This window comes from Vidua chalybeata, chromosome 4, assembly GCF_026979565.1.
Source record: "Vidua chalybeata isolate OUT-0048 chromosome 4, bVidCha1 merged haplotype, whole genome shotgun sequence".
Lineage (NCBI taxonomy): Eukaryota > Metazoa > Chordata > Aves > Passeriformes > Viduidae > Vidua > Vidua chalybeata.
This window is the reverse complement of record NC_071533.1, coordinates 46,050,000-46,072,182: the sequence shown is the minus strand read 5'-3', so window position 1 is coordinate 46,072,182 and position 22,183 is coordinate 46,050,000. Positions and strand designations below refer to the sequence as shown.

Here is a 22,183-nt window from a genome sequence, read left to right as displayed (position 1 = left end):
AGTGAAAGCATGGACCCAAGTTCCGTGGCCTTAAGTAGATCCCTCCTGATTATGCAGGTGACATTGCAGGTGGATTTTAAAACAAATACCTCCACTTGGTCATAGTCCTTTTTTTCTCAGTGGGGTTGGAAAGATGTATTTGGCATGATGAGTGCACAGTGCTTTGGGAATAGGCATGTCACTGCAGGAAGGAGAACCAAAAGGAAATAACCAAGGCAGAGTCTTCATAGGCTCGTAAGGGTTAAATCATTTGCTCTAGGAAATCTAACAGTCATTCCGAGATTCATCACCACAATTATGACACAAAGGAAGAGAATACCTAATTTCTTATTTGCCATCTGTAGTAATAATCTGTTCAGTTTTCTTTGATTATTAAAAAAATTTTCCACGTTGAGAATATATTTTCATAGAACGAGAAATCGGAGATTTTTTTTCACCTCTGCATTTCTTGCAGTACAAAGCAGTATGCGCATTACAGTATTTTTGATATTTAAAGGAAAGCTATGATACCCTCTACTGGCTATTTTTGGAACAGATCTGAGCTATAACTGACCAGTTTAGAGTCAGCAGCAGTTAAACTTAATCTGTACTGCAGTTTTAAAGTAGTTTTTTTTTTCATTTTCCTTTTTTTTTTTTTTTTTTTCTGATGGATTTGTGAGGAGTTTGGGCTGTTTTGGTATTTTTTACCTCTTTAGGTCTGTCCCTGGCTTCAGCAGAGTAAATCTGACTGTGCTGGAACTGTGTTTTTGAATGCAGGTTGTTACGGCTTTCAGACCAACACTTCTATAGGTACAAATGAAAATAGCTAGATGTTATCACAGCTCTTGTTGCCTAGTAACCAAAGCCCACTGTGTAATTCAACACGATGAATTTGATGCACTTTGCTTCTCTTTTCCTTTTTAGCAGCAGAATATAAAATACGTTTAGACTTGAACGTTTTGTTTTCTGATGACTAAAATGTATTGAAATCTTACTTTGCAAGTTTAGTTACACTGATCTCAGACTGCTGTAAATTTCCCATAATGAAGAGTAATCTGGTTCTTTTAACATTCCTGTTCATATAAGTATGCCAGGGTAACTGTGAATACAAATATTAAATTATTTTCTCCATACCATTCTCAAATTTCACGGTTCCACTTTGTATTCTGATTTGATGATGATTTTACATATTTTTCTACTGGATCCATTTATGCAGTCAAGGATTACTCTCAGAATTATTTGCTCAACTATACTGATAATATGCCTAAAATTATCTAGGACTGTCCTTAAATTACTTACTGAATTTATGAGCAGGTATGAAATGTTTGCTTCAGTGCGACAAGTTGTGTAAATAAATACTTGTAGTGGATTTCTGGCATTGATTTTTGCTATGTAAGTTAATGATTATATCTTATAGAATTAACTATCAAATAAATTTATCTACTCACTGTTATAATTAATCATACTGTGTTCTTTACAGTCTTTTACTAATACAATTTAAATTGTATTAGTGATATTATCTTAACATTTACATAAACATATGCTAAAATAAAATTATTTCACTGTACTCTTTCAACCTTGTAATTAATAATCTTTAAGCTTACTAAAGTTGTTCGGAATTGTGTGACACTGAGTTTTATGTTTATTACATCTCTTCCACTTACTTTGCTAGACTTACTAAATATTTTCATGAATTACCTAAGATTTAAATTAATTTTTAAGCATTTTGCTTAGCAATAGTCTGTGTATCTCAGTGCAATCACATTTGTGTCTTTTCTTCATTTCTCTTTTATTAACAGTTGCTATTCAAACCAAACTCTTGTTAAATGTATGATCCTTCATTTTTCCTGTCTATATTGAATGCCAGACAATCTTGAATTATTATTCTGCCAAGATGGTCACAGACTTCTGGGGAAGCTGAATTCTGTCCTTACTGGAATCTCTTGAATAAAGTTGCTTATTTTTGATGGTAACAAAAAAATGGTACAGTGTCCAGTGCTTGCCTGCAAATAAGATTGACATATTCTACCATGGTCTAGAAAACTTTCTTTTAAAAATATCCAACACTGAAGGCTTGGAAATGAGATGTAATTATGAAATGCTGGGAAATGCAAGAAGGGAGTTTGTGAATGAATATTGGGAAGAGTTTAAATAAAGTGTGAGTTACAGTTTGTGGAATGACTTCCCCAGTGAACACAATGGTAGAGATGTTGCTTGTTATTCTAAATGGTATCTGTAGGGAGGCAAAATCATGCTCGTGCTGTGTTTTAACTTCCTCAGTTGCACGATGCTGAAATCTTCCTCTGTGTTTTAGTCTTGGTTTTTTAGTGGTTTATTTTGTTTTCTTAATATTGCCAATGTTCTTATATAATATCAGAATTGAATTGGGACATTAACCAGCTCTTTCTTCTCCTTTCAGGTACTGCTCCCAGCAGCTGGTCTCTTGCAACTGCAGGATGTGAAAAGAACTTGCTGTGAATTTTTGGAATCTCAGCTTCATCCTATCAACTGCCTGGGGATTCGTGCTTTTGCTGACATGCATGCATGCACAGATCTCCTGAGCAAGGCCAACACATATGCAGGCAAGCTATCATTAGTGGAGCACAAAGCTTGATATGTGTCAGTGTGGGTGGGTTCCAGAGGAACCCAAGTTTTATCCAGGGTATTGCAGACATCTATCTCCTGATGAAAACTGCGTTTGATCTGAATGCCTTTGAAAGAAATAAGATGTGCTGGCTGGGTCACAGTTATATTTAAGCTGAATGGAGCAGCATCTTCAGAGAATATTCTGACTCTGCAGGGTCCAAGCCATTTCTAATCCAGAAAGAAGCTAGCTTCCTGCTTCAAATCTTGCACCGTCACTTAGGGGAGGAAATCGGGAAAGAAGAATTAAAATTCTGACAACTACTACAAGTCAAAGTATGTAGGAATTACATGGGGGAAGAAATAAGAAAAAGGCATTGGGAAGAGGGGTGCATTGCACTGCACTAGTGAAGAAGCAAGGGCAACAATATACAGAGTATAAAGACTCTGGAATCTTTTTTTCTGTATTTTTGTGTACATAATACAGGGTATTATGTAACCAACTTATCTTCTGAAAATCCTGCTCATCCAGCCAAAGACCTGAAATTTCTTACTATAAAGGGTACCTATCATCCACTTGAATCTTGTGTTTCATTTGTCTTTCATGCTTGGTACTAGCCTTATCTTTCCTCCGTAACCAAACTACCTTCCATTTCTGTCAAATTCACCCCAAAAGCTTCCCTTATTGTCATCGTATTCTTGGAGTACTGCTGGTCTGTATGACAAGCTGCCAGCTCAACTCCTACTGAGTATTTGCTCTGTCTATGGGGTTCTTATCCTTGACATAAATATGCTGTGTATAGTCGGAATGCATAGTCAGGTCCCCTCTCTGCTCTACCTTCCTCCTCCTAGCACTGTCAGGCTTAGATCAAGAGCAATAAAAAAAAAAAGAGAATTAAAAATTAAATGTCCTGATAAGGCTGTAGAAAAAAATAAGTATGACTGCATTGCTTTTCATAACTTTCCTTAAATGTACAGTGACCGATTAGCATAATTAACAATTAGTACAGAGTTAAAATTGAAGATTTTCCTGAAATAGAGCACTAAGTGCTTCAACTCAGGTCCAAATAGTAGGCTTTTTATTACCTTGAATAAATTTAGACCTCAGAAAGGCAAGGACTTTGATGAATACTTTCAGTTGTCTTCATTCCTAGAAATGCTGATTTGTGATATAGATTTTTTTTTTTAACTCACAGGAGATTATAGTATTTCTATCAAGAATGATTGATATATGAATTTTAAAAATTCAAAAGCTTTTCAGATTGTTTTTGAAAGTACCAGCTTTTGTAATGCCTACCTTACGAAGTTGTGATGTGTACGTGACTGAATGACTTTGTGATATTTCTATTTACATGTCTATGCAAAAAGTTTTAATTAAATCCTTTTGTCTTTGAGTAATACATTATTAAATCAAAAAAACTATTACATTTTTTAATTAGGAAGCAAGATACACATTTATTAACTACAGTTAATGTTCAGATATTTAATGTTTTAGGGAGCATGTTTTGATACAGCTGTTGCTTAATTCTGAGTTTTAAATTATTTTTTCCAACTTCTGTTCTGACTGACTGGGCCTTAGTTACTTTTAAACTAAGCCTCTAAACTACTTCAGTTACTTCTAAACAATCTTTTTCTGTTTAGTAGTTGAAGTTAGTATTTGTAGAGATTACTTTCTAGAAATAAAAACTGTAAGACCCCATGCAAGACCTTGAGTGCAGTATTGGTTAAATGTGTTTTAAGAGCACGGGAATTGTGTCCACCTGTTAACTCTCCTTGCTGGGTCATTTTGTTCAGGCATCCTTTGCTGTGCACAGAGAGTGCCTGCAAGCAGAACATAGCCAAGTGAAAAGAGGAGGGAAGCTATTTGTTGGTCCTGGTTGGGACATGCAAGATACTAGACTGAGCACCAGAATGCTCAGTACTCCTGATAAAAGGATCCAGGGAGGAAGTGTTGGCCTTCATTTCTCCTTGGAATTGGTTGATCATCAGTCTTGCTGAATTTCTGTCTGCTGACTCCCTGATTTCCTTTTATATAGTTCTATACCTTTTCAGGTCAATGTTTTTGCTCTTGAATTTTCAGGCTACTTACTGCCTGTATCTCAGCCATCAATGCTTCTTTTTTCCCCCTGCTCTTATCTCAAATGGCTCTTTGTACTTTGTCCCAGCTTTCTTACAACTGTAAAAAAATTTCTCAAAAGTCTGAGTCAAAAATACATGGCTGTGCCATTTCAGAGTTAAGCTTTGTATCACAGGCAGCTTAACTCTCAGAGCACACATTTTGGGATTAAGGCTCCAGAAATTAGAATGAGTACAGAAAAGGATTATTAGATTGAAAAAAGCAGCGAGAATGATAATATAAAAACAAATGGATGCCAATGGATCAGAAGTTACTAGAAAAGTGAAACTCTAGAACTTCCTTCCAGTGGGAATAAAAATGCAACTTCCATTAAATTTGGAGCTTCATATTCCTGTGGTGAGTTGGTCCTTTGCAGCAGAGAACAAGATTTAGAGGAGAGTCATTTATATGCACCTCTGATCTGAAAATAGTGGACAATTGGTACAGGTTACATGGAATTAGCTTCTGTTGCAATTGAACTTGGAGATGCCACCTGTCCTCATGATGTTCCAGCAAGCAATCCTGCTCTGGGTCTTGTTACACTGGCACAGTCAGAGACTGTATACAGCTGAGGCCTCTCATCCTTCTTTTGTGAGGATTCCTAGGAAGAGTATGTGGCATGAGCACTGCTATTATGTCCTCAGTTTTGGTCTGGGCTATGTCTTACATAGTGTTAGAGGATGTTCACAAAATAACAGTTTTTCCCGAGAAGGCGGTGCTTATTTGGGTGTTGTAATGTTATGTACAACCTGAAGATAAATTGGTAAAGCCTTTTAATGAAGAGGGCTGTGCCATCTTGGACTAGAGAGACCCTAGCTCAGTGCTTATGTCCTGATACATTTCTTGGTTTTAAACAAAGAATAATAATATGTTTCACCCACTGCATAGGGCAGTACAGGCATTGGAAACTTTGGGAGACCTGTGACAGAGGTGTCCTTTGAGGCTTGGCACAGTGAATGTTTTTGGCTTTCAGCACTGTGCTGAGATGTTGAAGATTCTTTTGTTAGGGAATCCTAGTGTGTTTTGTGATGCAGGGAATGCTGCATTGTATTTGGGATAACAGCATTCTTGATTCTGGTGCTCTTAGTGTAAAACTTGAGCCCTGGCAAGACTTGAAAGCGTGCATGTCTTCTGTGGACTGTTCTTGTGTACATCCATATGCCTGGCATGGAAAGGATGGAGTTGTCAGAATCATTCCTATGATTCTATTCTCAGTAGCAACGTCTGTTGCTATGCTGCTGTTGCCTTGGCTGTTGTGAATTTCATGGTGTTCTAAAAAAGAGTTATTTAAGTATAAAATTGACAAATAAATCAAATTTTTTTAAAAAAATGTGATTTTATAGTTTTAGCTTTTGTTGGTTCTCCAACTGGCAGAGCTCATGTCTATCTCTCTGCAACAAAGCTGGGGTTCCTGTTTGACCAGTGCCTTAAAATAGGCCAATAGCAAAGGCCTTTTGTCCCAAGCCAAAAAAATCTCAATGTGGCATTGTGAATTAATCCATAAATATTTAAAGCATAAAATATCCTTTGCAGGTTTCAGATGTAGCTTTCCTTCCTATGTAATTGAAAAATATAAAGTTAATGTCAATATCTGTATAGGCAGACTTGTGTGCCTTTTGGATAGAAGAGGTGTCAAGTGCTTTTTGCTCCATGTGCATGTATACATAGCTCTAGACTCAGAAAAACAAATATTAAAATATGGTACATTTACAGCTCTTATTTTCTTTCTGTGCTCTCCATGCTGGCATTTTTTAATTGTATTTCCAGACATTTTTGTTACTAGCCCCTTTCGTGTTGTTAAAGAATTCCTTTTCATTTGTCCCACCTACTGGCACAGGGCAGACAAGGACCGGTCTTTAGCTATTCAGATAGAAACTGACTCAGTTGCAAAATTGTGAAAATCTGTTTTACAAATGCAATTGGAACAGATATTTTAGAAACGTCCTAAAATGGATTTTTTTTTTTAAGACAGAGTTTAGTCTTGATAATAAAGAAGTAGGACTCCACTTGCTTAGGAAGTGGGAATTTAGAAGCCAAGCCTCTGCAGGTCCTAAGCCAGCTTGTTTCCAGGCTGCCAGACTCTAGAGCCAGCTGGCTTCAATTTCTGGGTAAAGAGGCAAGAAATAGGGCAGAATTCCAGTACAAATTTGTCAAAGTTGCGTACTGTGTGGAAAATTCTGATTTGGGAAAAATAATTATTTTATTCTCTCATGGAAACTTCCATATGGTTAGTTCTCTCTTTGCTTCTCTAAGAGATGTTCATAAAGAAAGAAGTATGTTCCATAATGCAATAAATAAGATAATTTGAGATTTTACAGGGGACAGTTACATGAAATATTTAATCATTTAAGCATAACTTTCATTGTGTTTGATGTTAATGTCTTCAGATTATTGAAGCTTTCAGGATGGGAGCAGTAATATGAGATAATACAAATCCTAACCCAGAAGGCAAAAAAATCCACACACCTCCAGAACTATTTTTCATCGTTATTGGGAAAAGAGGATCTAAGTGTGATTTCTTGAAATTTTAGTACTGAGTCATGTTATTTCGAAGATGCTGATATCCTTCTTGCTAAAAGGATGTAAAAAGTTTGAATTTCGTAAGTGTGATTTTTATATATAATGAAGCCTTCTGTCTTCAACACTTGAACCAGCGTTACATAAATTGCCATTGGTGGATTTAATTGATTTTTACATTTCCTTGTTCTTTTTCAGTTTTTAATTATATTAAATAATCCACGTAGCTGTAATTGCAATTGGCTTCTGCCCAAATGTTATCTATCAATCAGTTATGATGGTCTGTTAGACAACAAGGGATCTGATTCCTATGAGACAAGTTATTTCACCTTACCTCTTTTTTGATGACTAAAATTTATGTAGAAGTCCCCTCTCTTTCTCTTTTGTCTGTAATTCATTCACCTGAGGATCTGTAGCTATTGCTGGAGTAGTTTGGTTTAGTGTTTCTCCTTTTTTCAGTCCTTCTGTTGACCACATGCCATGTTTTATGCTTTAAGAGGCTGACATCCAGTAAAACAGTTTTTGTTCAAGCACTGTTTTTTTGTGGATTCTCTTCTATAGTTCTTATGTCTAGCATGAAAATGGGAGACAGCCTCACATTCATTGTATTACTTTGAAAATTCTCAACTTTCACCTTTCCTGGTTTAGAGGATGGATCTCTTCCTATTTAGTGCATTACATAAATCTAAATCAACTTTTAAAAAGCAAGGCTTTTGTATGTGAGTCTATAAAATCAACCAGGTATTTCTAATTTATGAAATAGATCCTAGAAAGATGAACAGTGCTTCAGAACCTCAGATTTGTTTGAGATTTGGATGCATGTTGCTTCCCCTTTCTGCTTGCTTCCAAACTCAGCTTCTCAGTACAGTCAGGCATACTGGTTTGTGACACTGTCACCTAAAATTTGGAGTTTATTGTAAAAATAATCTATACAAATTATCTTTCTCAATTTTTATTTGCAAACAATAAAACTCATCAGATACTTAGCTTGAGAAACTGCATATTTTTCTGAAAAGAAAACAGATACAAGATGATTTGTAGAGTGGAAAAGTAATGGGGATGTTATAAAAAACAATAGTATTTCTTTTCATCCTTTCTTTCCCATTGCCTGAAGTACTGCAGAAAATAGTACCTGTCCATCATAAGAGAATGCTGCAGAATTAGAGGGACTTGTACTGATGATAATTGCATCTAAACCAGCTGTTTTCTTGTACCCTGCAAAGTTGAACTGAAAAATTAGTCTTTTTGAGTTTAAGTATTCAGCATTCTTTAACTTTTTTAAACAGCTTAGACAACTTTCTCAAGTGTGGAGTCTTAGTTACAGTAGTACTTATACAGTGATTGAGAGGCTATAAAATGTTCTTTGGTTTGAGTATGTTTGCTGGCCTCTTTTTATTTATTCTAATTTTGAGAGAATTCTTAAGTTCTTAGTAACAGTTGTCCCTTCTGACTTCTGTTAAGAATAGCAGAAGGGGAAAATAATTTAACTGAATGGAGCTACTTTTTAAGCAAAATAATGTCATAAAAAACAATTTTAAGGAAGGGAAGGGACAACTGAATGACAACTTGGAAGCTTTAAATTTTTTCAGTTTTATTTAAGTTGAGGTTTAAAAAAATTAGGAAAAACTACATACCTTCCGCATGTTGTAGAGATTGCAATATGCAATATTTTATGACCTTGGAGAAGCTCTGAGAGATGCAACAGGATTTGTTGTATGACATTGCTGGTTGGTTCTAAAGAATCAACCACTGTTCATGTCAAATTACAAATTTAAAATATGCTTGACAACAACATACAGAGTATAAAGACTCCGGAGTCTTTTTTCTGTATTTTTGTATACAAATTCAGCAAAATGAGATTTAGGTAATTCTCAAGGACAAGTACTGAGATGAAGCAAGCATCTGAAATATGCTTGCTTCATACTACAATACTTTTAGTATAATGTGCTTTAATATTTCAGTTAAAGAATCTTTAAATATAAAAGCTATTTTTGAGACCAAGCTTTAACTTATAGAAGAGGTTTTAAGTCAATGTATTGCTTCTAGATAGGGTAAAGTAGCATGCATATTGAATCATCTTCCTCTCTTTTCCTCTGCTGCTTTAATGCTTGTCATACATGTGGAGATGTGTTGCACTCTATGTTAGCACATTTCTTTTCCTCCAAACAGAGCAGCACTTTTCCGATGTTGTACTTAGTGAAGAATACCTTAATCTTGGTGTAGAGCAGGTGTGCAGTCTGATATCCAGTGACAAACTCACAATTGCCTCAGAGGAGAAGGTAAGACAATCTGTATCCCATTATTCTTTTTATCCTTTCAGGTGAAAGAGCGAGCTTGTTCCTACTGATCTTGTGCCCTTTTTCGGATGTGTTCTGTGTTTCCTTAGTGAAATTAGGCAGGAATTGTGCTCAGGTTTAAAGGATGTTTCCCAAAAGTCTTGTCAGTCTGATGTTGACAACTAGGCTCAACTCTTAAAAATCCTACAACTGTATTAAATCACTTTACCTTCTTTGGGAAAAAAAAAAACCAAAACTACATTAGATGGAAATTCCTTCTCATCTTCAAGCAGAACAACTAGAACACATGCCGAGTCACATCCACAGGGGTTTGGTTTACCAAGGGATAAATAATTCCAAGTTGGAAGAGCAATTATATGCCATTTACTAACTTTAACATCAGCAGTCCCACAAAGGTATTAAAGCTCTGTGTGTATATGTGAGCTGTTTAACCTAAATGAACACATGTGGGTTGCACAGGAGATGACGTGGAACCAGAGTTTAATGTGTGTTAGCTCACCTTTAGCCTAGCTCTCAATCTTTTAAAGCCATTTTTGAAACACTGTGCTTTTCAGTGAGCCCAGGGCATCTCTGTAAACCTCTAATGATTTTCAGGTTGTAGATGTATTTTGAGATTTTTAAATTCAGTTATGATCTATTTGAAATATGTTGGTTTTCTTTTTTCCGAGAAGTTTATAGTTGTACTCAAATGAGGCTAAATTGTGTTCAAAAGCATGTTTGAATACTCATTTGTAAATGTTTGAAACTTTGAATCTAAGAACTATGTGCTTAAACAGCATCTAGCAAAGCTATTTTGTTGTTCCTGTAATACCCTGAAGGTCTGGATCTATCACTTAAATACAAGTGATGCTGCTTTTGTGGAGTATATTTAAGGTTTTAATGCTCTAGTGGATGATGACCTACTGTGCAATGGAGGCAAAACCAGGCTTGGGATCACTTGTCCTGTTAAGACTCAGTGATGATAAGTCATTTGAACCGTAATGTGGCAGGTCAGTTCTCCAAGAAAGGAAGAAAAGTATGAGGACTGTAATATTCCTGCTGCTGTGTTGTTTGTTTGCCTAGTTTTCAGTATCAGTGAAGTCACTATGTTCATTTTGTCAATGTAGCACAGCTATCCTTGAAACGCCAGTAGAGGAGCACATATAAAAAGAGACCAGATAATGCACCTTCATAATTTTGTAGTTGAAAAACATGGAAATAATGGGAGCTGTAACCACTGTTATCTGTTCTTAGGCTAGGAGTTTTAGTATAAGCAAAACTACTTTTGGAGGCACACTGATGCTTTCATGCTTATAAACTTGTAAGTCAAGGAACTTGCTTTGTTTGTTTTCTGGAAGGTATTTGAAGCAGTGATAGCCTGGGTAAACCATGACAAAGATGTAAGGCAGGAGTTAATGGCACGTCTGATGGAGCACGTTCGGCTGCCTTTGCTTTCCCGCGAGTATTTGGTTCAGGTAAGCAAAAAGGAATACTAATTATTCTGCATGTGAATATTTCTGTTCATTATTTTAACGTCAGATAGATAATTTCAAATTTAAACAACAGTGTCATTAGTATGTTAGTGATAGTAAAAGTAAACAAACAGCCACTACCACATACTCATGTGCGCATCCACACACCGAGGTGAGAGATTGCCATATAGAGGATGACTTATGTAAGTAATTTATCTCTTTGGCTGACTGCATGTCATACCACACCAGGAATCTGAACAATGTAATTTGCCGAGATCAGGTTAGGTTTCATTTGTAATGCCATCTTTTGATAAAGGATTTGTTCTCATAAGTGAATTTTCAACTTCAGAATTTTATCTCTTGTTTAAGCTGATTAGGAATTAATGACAAAAGAAGCATTCTTTTACCTGGTTTGGATAAAATATTTTTTTTCAAATTTTATAAGCTCATTTGGATATTTTGGTGTCAGGTCAAATATTTAAGATTGACAATATGAGTTCAGTATTAACATTGGTTAGTAGGTATAAGTAGGTTGCTAGGTGTTTATTTTAAAAATTCTAGTTTTGTGATACAAATCTCCAATTTGTGTGGGTTGTTGTGGGTGGGATTTGGGTTTTTTTTATTGTTATGTTCTGCTGTGGTTTTTATTGTTATGGGGTGGCTTACTAGTTTGTTAAATTATTCTCTGCTACTCCCACCTTAAAATATTCTGTACTGTCTGTATTTAAAAATCAGGAAATGTGCCCACTTGTAAGAAAAGTGATTTACCTTGCCTATCACTGTTTCTTCTACTTGCTAATTAACAATCAGCATATCTTTATTTTTTTTTAGTGCCTGCACATTTCCAATACAAATTTGTGTCCTACTGGTTAAATTATAATCTTAAAAATTAGATTAATCCGCATTTGTGTGATAGACCATATTACACTTTGGACTGTGATTTCTGCTTTACTTCCTTAACATGCTCAGACCTTATTGAACTTCTATTAATAAACAGAGAGTTGAAGAGGAAATATTGGTTAAGAACAGCAGTGCTTGTAAAGATTACCTCATTGAAGCTATGAAATATCACTTGCTACCAACTGAGCAACGGGCACTGATGAAAAGCACACGGACAAAACTGAGGACACCTGCTAGCCTTCCAAAAGTAAGACCCTTGTTTTTCCAATGTATGTACTATTTCAAACTGCATTTTAAAAACTTTCATGAGAGCATGACTATGTCATGGGGTATTCCTGTAAAAACATTGTACCAGAATTATTTATCATAAGAATGTAACAAGTGATTACCTTTATACTCCATGCTACTTATGATATAGATGTTTTAGCCTCCCACCTACACAGAGAATCACTACTAACTACCCTCCCAGGAAACATTTTTTAATAAGTACTTCAGCTCTTTTAAGAACTATACAATTATGGAGAAGTTAAAAAAAAAAAAAACAAACAAAAAAAAACAGAACACCAAAAAACCCCAAGCCAAAACAAAGAATGACTGAAGAGACTGTGTTGAGATTTTTTTTAAATCTTTAGTTCATTTTAGCAGAAAACAAACATTAGAAACTTTCTTCTTTACAATGAAGTAAAGTTTTCTCATAGTACTGTTCTGAAAATGGTAATAATGGAATAGGAGATTCAATTCAGCAGATTTAGCGCATTTTTCTTAGAAGAGCAAGATAAGGCTGTTATGTGATGGATGGTCACAACTTCATTACATATCATAGATGGTGAATTCTGATACCTGAGATCACAATAGGATGTAAAGATACAGCAAGGTCTCCCTATTTCGTAGGAGCTTTACCAAAATTCTGATTGCTTGCTGCTTTTCTACTCTTGGTATTTCCTCTGGACAAAATAATTACAAATTACATTTGTTTAAAAAAATACCTAACAATTAATTTGGCCTGGTTAGCAAGACTCAAATTTCTATAGGAGAGCCATCCTTTAATTATTTCTTGTACAGAAGCTTGCTTTATTTTTTAACACTTCTTCAGTCTTTCAGGTGCTCTCATATATGCAAATGACTAACAGTTATTATTGTTATCTCCCTGTTAGTTGATGATGGTAGTTGGGGGACAGGCACCAAAGGCAATTCGCAGTGTTGAATGCTATGATTTTAAAGAAGAACGCTGGCATCAGGTAGCTGAATTGCCTTCCAGAAGATGTAGAGCAGGTAAGGATGCCTAATTTTTTGTTGTGATTGGTAATACTTCAGAATTTAGGCATTGTATGTTCTCTGGAACAGTACTTGAGATATTTGTCTAAGAAGGGCTAAACCTTGACTTCACTGATCATTTGAATTACTTGCTAATCTGGAACGATGCAACTTTGATCAATTGTGCTTAATTTGAGGTTCAGTTTGCAATCTGCAGGATAAACTGCTTTATTACCTCCCACAGAAACAAGGGATAAATAAATTTAAATATTAATGCATTGTAATAATGACAAATTTTGCTATTAAAATACCCTAATATTAAATGATATAAAGAGTGTGAAGAAGTGGTCATCCACTATTGAAAACATGAGCATGTGATCTTAAAGCAGCTGAGCGATTTAAGCAAGAAGAAATTCAGCAAGCGTGGTATTCAGGAATATGCACTGTTAGTAGCAAAAAGTATCAGAAAGTCTAGGGCTTAATCTGAATGAAGTGTAGTTCCAGGGGACTGTCAAAAGCACGAAGAGTGTAGTGAATATTGTAATTTGTGTCAAGTATCTGCATACTTAGGACAGTACAGAACACAGTTAATTGGCAGAGAGACTGAAACACTCATCTTTCCTCCCATGTCCCTGCTCTAGGAATGGTGTACATGGGAGGCATGGTTTATGCTGTTGGTGGTTTCAATGGCTCTTTGAGAGTTCGTACAGTAGATTCCTATGATCCAGTGAAGGACCAGTGGACAAGTGTTGCTAACATGCAAGACAGGAGAAGCACACTGGGAGCAGCTGTATTAAATGGCCTTCTTTATGCTGTGGGAGGATTTGATGGGAGTACAGGTATGTTTGCCTGAGACACTTCTGAATAGTTGTGACTACTCTTAACATAATTGTATCAAATTTTAATGCCTCTTTTTGCTGGTACTTGTGGTGAAACCAAGCATGAGGGTAGCCTGGCATCTTGTGATGTGGAATATGCTTAAGTGGTCACATCCCCCCCTACCTGAACAGTGGACTGTTTGCTCCTAAGAGTTCAGGCTTAAAGACTAGTGAACTTTTGGCAAGTCTGCTTCCAGTATTCCTTCTATACTATTCCTTCTATACTACTTCTATACTACTACTACTTCTATAGTCAGAGTTCTTAACTTGTGGAAGATATGTGAGAAAAATTATCTGGTCTGTTTAGTCCTGTTTGCATAGGAAATTGATTTCTGCATTTTCATGTAGTGTAAATAAGATTATATACAGCTTTTTCTAACCTGTGAGAAGGCTTTAGACATACACTCTTAATTCTCTACTTAGATGCATTAAACAATTAGTGCAGAAGTGATCTTTTTGCTGAATAACTATTATAAAAGCATATGTAGGAGAAAGCACGTGACTTAATTAAAATAAAGGAAATAATCCAGGGAAGAAGTTTATGCAGCTCCACAGAAGTTTTCAGTAATTTGCCCATTTTTGGACATGGGTTGATTGTAATTGCCTATCTAAAGGACAAAAAGTTGTGTTCTTTGTTTAGTATTTAAAAATGCTTAAAATGAAATAGTTTTAATTTTCAGATATGAAGAGTTTCCTGAAAGCTAGACAGTATGTTACACCTAGATTTATAGAGAAAATGTTATATTGTCTTAATAGGTTTGTCATCAGTCGAAGTTTACAACTTAAAGACTAACGAGTGGTTTCATGTAGCTCCAATGAACACAAGAAGAAGTAGTGTTGGCGTAGGTGTTGTTGGAGGTAAGTTGACAAATGATATTAAAAAGAACAGAAGGAAATGCAATCATTTACCCTACTAGTTTTTCTTATTTCTGAAAACATACTTCAGATTTATGTTTTTGCTTAACCTTGTAATTCAAATGGTATGAACAATATGTAATCATTCTGCTTGGGTTTGACCAGTTTTTAGCATAGTGATTTTAAATTTTCTTCCAGAGCTTCAGCTGTGGCTGAGGCCAACTGAGGAAAACCTTGCTAAGCTCTAGGTTATGTATGTCAGCAAAGTCAGAGAGCTGACGTGATGACCTTATCATTCAGTCTTTAGTGATGCAGCACTGCTGTATTGTCAGGTCTGTTATCTGTGGCTGACCTTGCTGGCTGCACGCTGGGGACAATCCCAAGGGCAGTGCCAGGAAAACTGCTGACTTTCCAGTCAGCTTGGTGGTGAATAGCCTGGATGTCACTTGCACAATGAAGGCCTGGCCTAGCTCTTGGATTTTAAAACAGTTTTAGGGGTGCATATGTGCATAGGAACCACTGCTGTTTCTAATCTGAAAATGCAGACTGTATGAGTGATTTTCAACTAAATTTATGACATTCCTAGGAAGCCTATTTGTGGGCTTCCAGTATCAAACATATTTGAAATAGCTTGCTAGGCAATTAAAAATCTTTTGACTTGCATTGTTGTTGTTAGATACTGGATGCCTTTTATATCCTAAAAATTACAAGATCTGTGGTATGCTAACCTAAACTGTTTACAGTATAGAATCTCAGTAAGTGATTGACAGGTGCTGATTAGTAGCTAATTGGAGAGCAATGCCTTCCTCTTTGCTGTTGTGCCAGTCCCTGCATGTGCATGAGCAGTTGGCAGGCTCCTTTGTCCCCCCCCAGGGAAGCTGTATGCTGTTGGTGGCTACGACGGAGCGTCACGGCAGTGCCTTAGTTCAGTGGAATGCTATGATGCCAATTCCAATGAGTGGAGCTATGTCGCAGAAATGAGCACGAGGCGGAGCGGAGCAGGTGAGTGGCCAAGGATCAGCTGTCCTTGCAAAGATGAAAATTCGTGGGTTTAAAATGTATCTAAAAACATGAAAGGTAAGCTAAAGTCTAAATCTAATGGAATGTGCAAGTCCTAGATGGATGATACACAACAGGTTATAAGAACAAAACTGTTCCACTGAGTAAAATTCAGTCTGTTAAGAGTAAATATCCCTCTTTGTTTTTTCATACTTTCATATTCCTCTTCTTCCCACAACTTCTGATGGTTTTTAACATACAAATACTCATAGATTGTAATAACCACTATCACCTCAATTCTTAAGTATCAAAATCTATACAGCAAGAATGAAAAAATGTCTTTTCTACAGGGATCTCTTTGCCAGCTAGGGCAGATTATTCTAACAGTTTTCAGGTTGACTTTACGTGTGAATTGTGACTAGGTTTCCACCTCTTTGGAGGACTTGTTCTGCATTCTGATTCACTGCAGGAAATTTTGTCCTTGTTCATTCCTAAGTTTGTATTACTGGTTTCATCCTATTACTTCCACTTATGTACCCTTTATTTCACCTTCAGTAATTCTTCTCATCACCTGGTGTTTACATCCTCTGTACATGTACAGCCTACTACATGTTATCCTTCCTTATTTAGCCAAGGTATATCCATTTATTTCTGTATAATCTTAAAAATCCCCCCCCTTTTTTTTTTGTGGATTTCTTTTTTCCTTCTTGCAATTCTGAGTGTGTATATTTCTCTTTAAAGACATCTTTAAAAGTGCCTATGGTATTCCACTTTTGTTTAATGAAATGGTGCTTCCACAGCTCCAAATTGACTTTAACATTTTCATTATCTATTAATATTATGGACTTGAATCTCATTTACTGTTCACTGTCCTCTATTTGTCTTTTGGTATTTCAGGTTTTTTCAACTCGCAGAAGTTGTTTTATTTCTCTAGATGCGTTCCCATGGACTTTTTCAAGTCAAATTCCATGATATTATTTTCTGCATTTATTTTTTAGTAATTAAGTCACTTTTTTTGCCAAGTACTTAATGGTGGTTTTTAGCAACACCCTTCAAGTACCTACTGGTGATTGCATTAATGTGCTTCATAATGGAAAGAGATATTGCTACAAATAAATCTGCATGGACTTCTAGTATGCTCAGTATATGATTAATAATTACCCCAACTTCTCATCTTACCTTCCATTATTCTTTGTTAACTCTGAACAGTTTTTACCATATAATAATGTTTAAATTAACTTCAAATAATTTCAAAAGAAATCTATCAAAGTACTAAATTTGTTACTAAAATTAAGATAGTCTGTGATACTTCCATCATATCCTTACAAGATCAACAAGCTGATAACTCTTATTACTAGAAGTCACATTTCAATTGTATTTCTGAACTAAAACTTGGACGTTAATAAAGGAAATATGATACACTGTACCTCAAGAAAACACAGCTGACTTGTGAAACTTCTAGTAACTCAGAAGTTTGTGCTTCTTGGAAGCAAATTCTGGATTAAAAACTGGACAGAGTTGCACTAAGGGTACTGGAAAATACTCCTGTCTAATATTGGCAAGTTTTGAGGAAAATATTTATATAAAATGGGCAAGTTACAAGAATCATTATAAGGACAAATAGTGTCGGTGAGTTGTGACAAAGTTTCATTTTGCAGTCTGCCTGCATACACATTTTGTTTCAGTGTTTGGGGTTTATTTTTTGATACTCTGTTTTTGCAAACTGTTGTTGTGCTTGTAGCCTATTTATACAGCAGATGTTTTCAGATTTTTTTTAAATGTTGAATTTCTTCTGCAACTCTGAAATTTAGTTCCTTAAATATACTAACTACTGGGATCTTCCTGCCCCTCTCCTCTCTTCCCTTGTTTCTGTGTTTGCTTACTCAACTCTCTTCTGCCTTTTACCTGGCCCAGTGATTAAAAAAAAAACGGAGAGGAAAACTACACGTAGACAGTTATTCTAGATTCATATAATTGAGTAAAATAATCAGCATTCTTCTGTGACACTCTGTTAAATACATGAAAAATTATATTTTTGCATGGCAGAGGAGTGGGTGGTAATGTGAAAATCGTGACTATTGATTGAGCTTGACTGTAGAGGCCAAATAGCCAAACCCACCAGAACTGTTTCAACTGGCAATCAGTCCTGGTGGTGTTATGGGGTCTAACTAAAGATAATTTTGTTCCTGTATTCAACTTTTGGATGTCTTGTCATCTCAAAGAACTTGAGCTCATCTCTGCTGTTCCTACTGCTTCAGCTTCACTCAAAAACAACTTTTCAGAGGTTAACCCTCAGTTACTCTTCTTTAGTACCCACTGCTTCTCAGTTGATCAATACGGGGACAGATCTGTTTCCAGCAACATATTGGGAGGAGGAACTTCAGATCCAGATATAGGCCATTTGGGAGGGCTGAGAGATATAAGACAGGGTCCTGAAAAATGGGCAGGAAAGAAAAATAACAAAGAAAGGAGAACTCAGAAGACGGCAACAAGAGGATACAGACGGAAGGAGCAAGAAATAAGGTAGGACCTGGAAACTGGGTGTGGGATTAAGGGAAAATGAAGCACCATGGAGGAACGGAGGACATTATTAAAAATAAGGAGCTATGAAAGAAAAAAGTGGCAATGTGGCAGAGGGAAAGCTCTACACACTGAATAGGAAGGCCAGTAACTCTATTGAAAGCATGGGTGGGGGGATTTATATCACATCTCATATTTAAACTGGAAATATTAGCCCTCCTTCTAGCTCTGTAATGTTTAATTCTACAAAAGATGAATGTTGTACTATCCTGTCTAATAAAGTATGATCAGAAAGGGAGAAAGAAAAATTGTCATACTATACTGTGGTATGATAGCTAGAAGTAGTAGCAATAAAAGAGGAATTAAATTAACTGGGAAGATTATGGAGAAATGCCAGTAGTGAATATCACTGATAAAACACTAAATAGCATGATTTATTATAAGAGTGTCCTAGCAATAAGCTATTTTTCAGATTTACAGTACCAATTAGCTTCCATGTTTCCTTCCTCTCTTCTTTTACATGTTAAAATCAGTCTCTTTAATAAGAAAATTTAGTAATTTCAGCAGGAGTTGTTTCTCTTCACATATAGAAATGGCTCTTTAAAAACATATCACTAATTTTGTATTTAAGATATTTCAGTTGGTTATTAAGGTCTCTTCTTTTTTTTTTTTCCTCCTTTTTTTTTTCAACCTTTCTTTTTCTTTGAGGGACTTACCTGATTTTTTTGCATTCATATTTGTTGTTTCCCTTTAAAAAGATTTTAAGTGGTTCCCTTTCCATGGAAACTTTATGAGCTATATTTGCAAATCTGTATCTCTGCTTTGAGTTTCATAGTCTTAAATGTGGCATTTATTAGATTTCCCAGCATACTTTCATAGAAGTGCTTTTTTAGTTGTCTTTATGGTCTATCACTCAGAAGTTTTAATGCAAAAAAAACCCCTAAGTTTCTGAAATTTATTAAGTTTTTGTTCTAATAATGCATTATAAAGGGAGGAATAAATAAACAGGCCTTTCTTTCTGCTTCCCCCATTTCCATCTTTTCAATATGTGCAGCCCAAATAGCAAGTAGATAGAACTAGCTTTACTCACACCTTCATTCCAAGCTGACAGATTGGTAAACTTCTGTTGTAAAGTAAAGGAGACCTTAGGTTTAAAGGACACCTTTTAATATCCTTTTGGATATTTTGATAACTGAAGCTTGGTTCAAAGACGCTTGGTGTTCTTCAAATCCCAGAGAAGGTACTCACTGCTAACTGTTTACTTCTGTTCCATCTGTTTACAAGGTATTCCAACACTTCAGTGGAAACATCCTTATTGTATAATGTCTATCCATTCAGCTTTTATCCTCTGCGCAGCTTTTACTTTCTAAAAGTTCATTTACACTTTATCATCTTGTCAGATTTCTGTTATGCTGGCTGAGCACATTGTCTCATTTACTGTCACTTCTAATTAGTCCTAAATTTCAACAAGCCTCATTTTCCTGCACATCATTTTTTGTCCAAAATTTTCTAAATCTTCTGTTGCAGAACAGCTCTGGTCTTTGTATGCTGCAATATGGTAGATGGGCACGCAAGGCATTTTATCAGTGTCTTGCTGTAGTTACTGTCTCTCTGCTTTAATGCATCCTGACCCAAATGTTTTCTGAAATAGTTTCCAACATTGACTTAATGAAGGATTTATGTTAGCTGACATACTTGTTGTTTCTCCTTTGTATCGTTCAAGTAATTCTCTGGTTAATTCTGCATATTTTCATATGTTTGCAGGTGTTGGTGTGTTAAACAATTTATTGTATGCAGTAGGTGGTCATGATGGTCCTTTGGTAAGAAAAAGTGTTGAAGTGTTTGACCCCATTGCCAGTACCTGGAAGCAGGTTGCAGACATGAACATGTGCAGAAGGAATGCAGGTATGTGCAACGATGACTAAAATTGTGCCAATGTCGACTGTGAATGGCATGTTCCTGGATTTCTGCTGCTTTCATAAAAAAAAACATGCTTTTGGGGGGTGTGGAAGTCAATTACTAACTTTCGTTCTGGTTTTCTGCCCTTTTTTAGGTGTTTGTGCTGTAAATGGTCTCTTGTATGTAGTTGGAGGAGATGACGGTTCCTGTAATTTATCAACAGTGGAGTATTATAATCCAACAACTGATAAATGGACTGTTGTGTCATCTTGTATGAGTACAGGAAGGAGCTATGCAGGTAAGGCATATAGATATTTCTAATACACTTTTTAAAGTATAAGATTTGACAAAGCATCCAAACAGAGTTTTGTCTAAGGTAAAATCTAAGATAATAAAATGGGTAGGAAGAATCTGATAGTACATTTTGACTTCAAATAATTACTCACTACAAGGAAAAAGAAAAAGGGATTAAAGTGTACTCAAGAAGGATTTAGCACATATATGGTGAGTCAGAAAGATGATTCTGGTATGACCAGTTTTTTTAATAAGAAGTATGTGTCTCAGTCTAAGGGATCCAATTCCAAAGTTCTTTGGGATTTGATATTTAGAAAATGAGCTGTTTCAGGAATCTTTTCCTTCAATAACTCCAGTTTTTTCAAATGAGTTATTTAAGTGAATGTTAAGGATATATTTCGCTGATAGCAAAATTTAACTTGATTAGTCACAGAAACATTCAGAACTTGGCACTGATTCAGACAGCTTTGTGTCAAAGAGAAATTAGGGAAAAATATGTACATTGTTGCTGGTGCACAGTTAAATGCTAATTGCAATGTATCATATTAATTTTTTTTCTTGATTTTAAAAACAATACAGCCTAAAGATTTATCCCTTTCCCCCCCTCCCTCTAGGTGTTACAGTTATTGACAAACCATTATGATCAGTAAAGGGATTTTCAACTTGATTATGCACTAGAAGCAGTCTTCAACAAGTGTATTTGAAGTGACTGAGTATCTAAGCACTTCTCTACTTGTAGCTGCACCTTGAGTCACAGTGGAAGATGTGACTGTCTACAATTACAGATGACAGATGATGAAGATTACTCTAGGTAGAAGCAATTTGTAGGATTATTCTGCAGTTGAGCAGAAGCTGATTGAATTTTTGAAGTCATGGTGGACCATTTTTTTAATTGCAAGGTCTTCAGAAAAAACCCAACACTTTCATAAGGACCGACTTCTGTCAGTCATGACTGAGAAACGGATTGTGAGTGAAGAATGGTGTGTATTCTGGTGAAAGTAAATTTTTGTCTTATTTTTTCCAGAGACTAATAAATATATTTAAGGAAATGAACTGTCAGTCTTCATTGTAGGTACTGAATCCCACCTCAGTAATTCAAACTGGCATGGGGTACATTTGTTTCCTTTTATAAAACTTTTGTTACATAACTATACTACGTGCATATGTTTGTGTGAGCATAAGTTGCTCTCTACTGAAACTCTTCAAAACCTGATTTTACTATTTATAATTTGGCACAGTACTTTGAATATGTCAGTACTATGTTGTAAAACAGAGATGTATTTTTTGATATGTAACAATGCTTAACATTAATTCCCGCTGAAGGAGATCAGAGACGGTTTAACACTTCTTGAGCAGGTGTAATTTCAGTATCTTTTTAATAAAAATGTTGTCTGTACTTAACAAGGTTTTTTTTTTTTTTTTTCCTGTTCGATTTTGGTCACATTTAGATGTTACTTCTTTTTTACCTTTTTATCCAAAAGGTGATTTGGCATGAAAATAACTGAAAATTTATAGTGAATGTATGCAATTGCATTGAACTTGCATGGTACAAAGGCCTATTTATGCGTGTAATCTCAGCTTCTATTAGCCAGTATCTGAATACACTGTATGTGGCCATGCTTATAAAGCAGCACATTTTTA

The 22,183-nt window shown here is 35.7% G+C and overlaps 1 protein-coding gene across 2 annotated transcripts in view; it reads left to right on the top strand.

Annotated features, from left to right (window-relative positions):
- The window catches only part of KLHL2 (kelch like family member 2), a 53,411-nt gene extending 31,816 nt beyond the window's left edge, over positions 1-21,595 (top strand). The window contains exons 5-15 of one of the 2 annotated variants that reach the window (XM_053940921.1): positions 2,399-2,561; positions 9,365-9,474; positions 10,830-10,946; positions 11,941-12,090; positions 12,998-13,115; positions 13,739-13,936; positions 14,732-14,833; positions 15,704-15,832; positions 20,114-20,254; positions 20,403-20,546; positions 21,157-21,595. In XM_053940921.1, coding sequence (XP_053796896.1) covers positions 2,399-2,561; positions 9,365-9,474; positions 10,830-10,946; positions 11,941-12,090; positions 12,998-13,115; positions 13,739-13,936; positions 14,732-14,833; positions 15,704-15,832; positions 20,114-20,254; positions 20,403-20,546; positions 21,157-21,185 — 1,401 coding nt within the window. In that variant the 3' untranslated portion in view covers positions 21,186-21,595. Of the gene's footprint in view, positions 1-2,398; positions 2,562-9,364; positions 9,475-10,829; positions 10,947-11,940; positions 12,091-12,997; positions 13,116-13,738; positions 13,937-14,731; positions 14,834-15,703; positions 15,833-16,726; positions 18,353-20,113; positions 20,255-20,402; positions 20,547-21,156 lie in introns of those variants that run through there. The other variant, XR_008430550.1, reaches the window with a different exon arrangement.
- The last annotated feature ends 588 nt before the right edge of the window (positions 21,596-22,183 follow it).